General features: G+C 49.2%; 1 protein-coding gene across 2 annotated transcripts in view; it reads right to left on the minus strand.

Moving 5' to 3' along the window:
• The window catches only part of TULP3 (tubby like protein 3), a 64,021-nt gene extending 59,585 nt beyond the window's left edge, over positions 1-4,436 (minus strand). The window contains exon 1 of one of the 2 annotated variants that reach the window (XM_019516033.1): positions 4,322-4,436. In XM_019516033.1, the coding sequence (XP_019371578.1) occupies positions 4,322-4,338 (17 nt within the window). In that variant the 5' untranslated portion in view covers positions 4,339-4,436. Of the gene's footprint in view, positions 1-32; positions 239-4,321 lie in introns of those variants that run through there. The other variant, XM_019516032.1, reaches the window with a different exon arrangement.
• Between the last annotated feature and the right edge of the window lie 1,245 nt (positions 4,437-5,681).

A 5,681-nucleotide genomic window follows, 5' to 3' on the forward strand; every position in this document is an offset into this window, starting at 1 on the left:
AGTCTCGTGCCTCAGCCCCGCCCGGGCCTCACCTGCCCCCGCGGGGAGCCGCGCGGCCCCTCGCGCTCTCCATCCCCGCCCGCGCCGTTGCTATGGGAGCCCAGCCGCGCGCGCTCGGCTCCTCTGCTTCCCCCGCCCTCCTCCCCGTGCCGTTACTCCTGGCAACGGCACCCGGCACTGAGACGCGGCACCATTGGTGGGAGGCACAGCACCGGGCGCGCCCATTGGCTGCGGCCGAAGAGAAGGAATGCAAAAAGCCGCGCATGCGCTCCGGCTCCTCTGGCGCTGTCCCGCCCCCCCCCGTGCCCGGCCAGTGGGGGCGGGGCTAGGGGAGCCCATGGGTGCCCCCCCAACTTCCATTTAACACGGGGCATCGCTGTGAATGGCAGCCCCCTGGGCACGGGAGGCACTCAGCTACATGTAGAGCAGCCCTGTGCACCCTCACCCTGTATGGCTCCATTGGAGCAGCCCCCACTGCCCAGCTACAGGGGCTGGGGCTTACCTGCCCTACGGAGTCCAGCTTCCCCTCTCCCGCAGCTGTCTCCCTGCCCCAGCTCCTATGGCCAAGCACTGGTGGCTTTTCCAGCTCAGCTTCTAGGGCCTGGGTAGTGTGGGGTAGCCGCAACCACATCCCTGCAGCCAGCCTCATGGGTTCCAGCTGGGCTCTTATGCCCTGAGCAGGCAGGGCTGCTCCAGCCAAGACTGGGAGGAAGGAGAGGGTATCATTCTGGCACTCCCCCACATTGGTACCCTTCTTACCTCACTGCTCCTAGTTAAGCTACTGCCAGGAGCAGCAAATTTGAGGCAAGGATGCCCCAGGCTAGACCATCTACCCCCTCCCAGAGAGATTCATAGCTGGACCACACAGTAGATTGAAGCACCTCTCGGTGGGGCTAAGGAGTCTCAGCCTCACTGGGGCTTAGGTCCATGCTTTGAAAAGGCATCTCTCTCTTCGTCCCTGCAGAGTCATCTCCCAGCGGGACCTCCTTACATTAAACCACCAGCACAGAGGAGATGCAGCAGAGCTCCTGTTCTGCTCCAGTCGGTGGCAGCCTGTATCTGGGAGCTCAGGTCAGGACTGGCTCATCTTCACCATGATGTCACTATTGCTTAGCCTCCCCTTCTCTCTCAGGTATTTCATTAGGTGAGGTCGTTGCCTCCAAGTTACCTTCACTCCATACTGGTGTTCTGGGGTGTCCTTGACTAGTGATGTTGAGTCAAGGCTTTCCAGTCTGTCAGCACAGACATTGACATCACTACGTGCATACAGCGGGAAGGTATTCACTGGTGACACAGTGCCACTTTGACCAATGCTCCTTACAGATGACAGCTCTGGAGTCTGTATATCTGGTGGACTGAAGATCTCTAGCTCTTGAATAGGAGACTGAGAGGTTCTTTCTTGAAAGCTCTTTGGGTTGCTGGCTTTTGTTGCAGAGCCTGTCTTGGGCTGGGCACGGCATGCCTTTCCAGTAGTTTTGGAATGCCCTGTGCATATACAGGTAGAAGTTCTTAGATTCTCAAAAGTTAGAGAAGGAAATCTGCAAACAGCAGGTTTCTGACCAGCTCCTCTTCCTTGAAGGAATCCATAACTCTTTTCCTGGATCTGGAAGTTTTTTGTCACATGCTTTTGCTTCTTACCTTCCTTGCCCTTGAAGCCTATAAGTAGAGTGGTTTCAAACTGTGGGGACACCTGAAAAGCCAAACAGAGATGGTGAAAAACCATTCTCTCTCAGATGGGATAACCCCTCACACTCCTTAGCTCCTCCACACGGAAACAGCAACACCATTCTCACTGCACTTCCCCTTTCTCTAATGTATCTATCTGTCTTCATTTGAGAGCTGCCATTGCCTCTTCCAGTACATGGTCTAATTTACCGAGATGTCCTCAGCTGCAAACTATGTTCAACACTCAAGACAGTGAGAAAAATCTGGAGGTTCACATAGCCACAAAGTGCAGTTCTACTCTGAAATGCAGTTTTAAATGTGCTATCTTCTCTGAATACACTTAAACGCATCTATTTTAGTGATAGAATAAATCTTTAATTGCTATTGAATCCTCCACAGTTCAAAGAGCAGGTTGGATTCTGTTTCTTCCTGTGTTTACAAACCACCAGTCTTGTTGATACAATCAGGAAGACAAAGCAGCAGCACAGGTGTAACTGACACCAGAATATTAAAAGAAGGCAGGTCACCATGTTAGCCTCAAGGTAGGCAGAAGCCAATCTCTAAGGTACCACCTTGTCCTGTTTTTTGCCAGAATATTGTATGTGAAGGATAAGTATTAAAGAGGCCTAACTGGATTCTTAGACCCCCAGCTGAGGTCATTTCACTGCACAAAGAACACATCTTATTTATAAAAGGGGCATCTATTCTGGAGTAATCGAGACAAAAAACACAGACTCCTTACAGCCATTTTTAGAGAGACTTTTCAAAGAAGACTTGCAATTCAGAGGTCTTTTTTAATAATTAAGCCACATGTTACAGGGGTGAACTCTGATTTTGTATTCTTATATTACTTTAGAAGCCACCAGTCTCTTCCATGCATTAAATTATTGAGCAACAGTTCACAAGCCATGACCTAAGTCAAACAGAAAAAAATGGCAAATACCTATCCCACTGTTTTATTACAGATTTCTAATCAAAACAATTGGAAGATACATAGCTTCTACACACAGGAGAGTGCAGCCCCAGGAAATGTTTAGAACTAGGAGATTCATGCAATTGAGGTTCAAGTGATAAAATGAGGCCTGAGACCTAACTAGGGATTCACTATAAGTAGTCAGGAGAAGTCAGAAGAGAAGTTAGTCCAGTAACTGCAATACTAGTTACCCAGCCATTACTTCTCAGACATCTCCAGATGTACAAATCTTATTGGGATATTTTCCAATGTGTTCCAGATCCACAGTGATTCTATCTCATCTCAGCAAGTGCTTTGCTTACTAATTGAGAAGCCATATAGCTGACTGCCTGCAACATGTCTAAAGTTGATGTGCTCTGAACCTCTCCCCCCGCCCACCCCCCTCAGCAAACAACATAGAGGTGGTCTAGCAAACAACATAGAAATTGACCTCAAATAACTCCAATTTGCATGGCTGGTGGAGTGTTCAAATCTTTACTTGAAACCTCACTCCCTGGGGCTGCTTTGTTAAAAAGCTTTCAGTCCAAAGTAGCAATGCTGTTTAGCAGAGCTGCCCAAGATGATAGCTGCAGCTAAAACCAAGGCAGTTCTCGCAGTACAGCAGCACAACTATTTAAAGCTCTTTGCACAGAATGGCATTGTGCAGGCCGTGCAAATGAGGACTGCAAGACTGAATAAAACAGACAGTGAATTGCCCTCTCAAGTCATGGGAGGGGGACACTGGGAGGAATGCATGGAAAGAAGATTAAAATACAAACAGAGCTGGGGTAAGGGGAAGGGTCAAATGTACCAACCTTCCCTTCCCTTTGAACTACAGCTCATTACAAGGTACAACATCAATTTTAACTCCATGCCACAGACATCAACAATCCCTGGTTTATTACTGTATGAATGACAGCAGAAAAGCAAGCTGTTAAAGTGGACATAAAAAATGCAAGAGAGAACTACAGTTAAGGTGCTGGCTTCATTTTTGTATGCCCCTAAATGAACAGCAGGGATCCTGGTTTTCTCCAATTAAAAAATCCTCAATTTTCAGATTAAAAAAAGGTAACCAAAATCCACATTTTTCCATGATCAAAATGAAACACAACTATATATAATTAGTGGTGTTTCATTTTAATCACGGAAAAATGTGGATTTTGAGTTACTTTTTTTAAATCTGAAAATTGTGGATTTTTTTTTAAAGTCAGAGAAAACCAGGATCCCTGCTGAACAGGCAGGTATTACTTTAGGAGTAGCTTTCAGCCAATCACACTTACAGCACAGTAGCTATTTCAAGTATAAAAAAAAAAATCCATAAAATAAAAATGAAAGAATACTTTATTTTCTGTGCACAGGGTTTTGAATTACTATAAAATCTGTAAAGCAATTTCTCTTTCTGGATCCCAGCATTTAATGTCATTATGACAATGTACATGACAAGGAGTTCCGTTTCATTGCCAGTGGCCCTAAGGTGTCATTCAGTACCCAAAGTGGCAATAAAGCTTGAGCTGCTTGTGACTTACAAGAGTGGGCTTTGGTGCAACTCAGAACTCTACAGCCAGTTAAAGCACAAGGAAATAAAGAAAAAGCACCCATTTATTGGCTCGTGACAATAACCAGTACAGATCTCTCCATTACCTTGTAAAAGAGAAACAAAACAAAACAGTGTATGAAATGAAGGAGCAGGAAACCTGTACTTACCCACTCAGTGGAGGCATTCTGGTCTACAGATCTAGTAGGAACACATCTTGGGTTCTCAGCCAAAGGAAGTGAAGACCCATAATGATGAATAGATCCCTCCCGTGGCCTCTCAAGGAAGAGCAGCTCTGGCTTCTTGGACTTGCGGGTGTGTTTTTTCTTTGGAGGCATCAAAAGGCTTGAGGAAGTCACTTAGAGACTTCATGATGCTTACTGGAGCTAGTCAAGAGAAGAGGAAGACTTCCCAACTACTCTCAGATCTGCAAAGAACAAATAGAGGGAACTGAAGCCACCAAGCAATCTTGAATTTATTTTAAAAGTAATGCTTCTGATTGTGCCCAAGCTCTCTGAAAAGAACAGTTTCTAATGAGGACTGGAATAATAAATACATTGCTCTACAGACACAGAGCCAGGCTGGATACAAATTAATGACTTTTTCAGTTTAAGTTAGAAATGGCAACCTACATTAATCCCCACGTTATTGAAATCCTTTAAAACAAAAGAAAATAGTAACATGGTGCACACTGCCCACCAACACTTTAATGTGAAACCACCAAACTAGGTAGCAAAGTTGGCTGAAGTGTTGCACCAGCTTCTGAGGGGGTTGCCTCTTCTGCAGAGGAGAAGACAGCATCTTTGCTTTGGTCCAACCAGTTCAGTCATTTATTCATTCACGGTTGCCTTCCTTCCCCAACCTACACATAGAAAACGAGGTGGGCACGGCTGAAATCCACCCGTGCCCAGCGTGCGGCCACAGCACCTGGCTGCGGGGCGTTCGGCTGCTGAGGACCAAGTGGCCGTTAATGTCGCCACGCCCCCGGCCCCGCCTTGCTGCCCACTTCCCTCATACCCCTTTTCCCCCAGAGCCAAGCGGGGCTGGGACACACCTGCGTCCCTCTGTGCGGCCCGTTCGGGGCAGCGACCCGCCCCCTCCGCACGTCCTTCTTTTGCGGGAACAAGCCCAAGCACCCCGCGTGGGCCAGCCCGCGAAAGCCTCCAGCGCCAGCCAGCCCGGGCCCTACCAACCCTATCGGGGGTCCTGCCCCCCAGTCCCGGAGCAGTAACGGTTAGTCGAGCCCTTCCCCCGCGCCACCTGCCTCCGCGTCTGCACCCCCTCCCATCTGCGCCGAGCCGCCGCGAGCGCTGATTGGCCGCACCCGCGCCCCTGATAGAACGCTCGGGCGCCCTCCCATTGGCCGCGGCCGGCACGTGACGCCAACGAGCCGCCGGGCGCCAAATTCAAACGGGGACACGAACGGCGGCGCTGGGGGTAGCGCTCGAGCCCGGAAGCGGCTGTGGACCCCCCTCCCCCCCACCCGGCTCCGCGGGGGAGGGGCCTGGCCCAGCCCATGGCGAGCGCCGG

This window comes from Gavialis gangeticus, unplaced genomic scaffold, assembly GCF_001723915.1.
Source record: "Gavialis gangeticus isolate Ggan-Ray unplaced genomic scaffold, GavGan_comp1, whole genome shotgun sequence".
In the NCBI taxonomy this organism is placed as follows: Eukaryota; Metazoa; Chordata; order Crocodylia; family Gavialidae; genus Gavialis; species Gavialis gangeticus.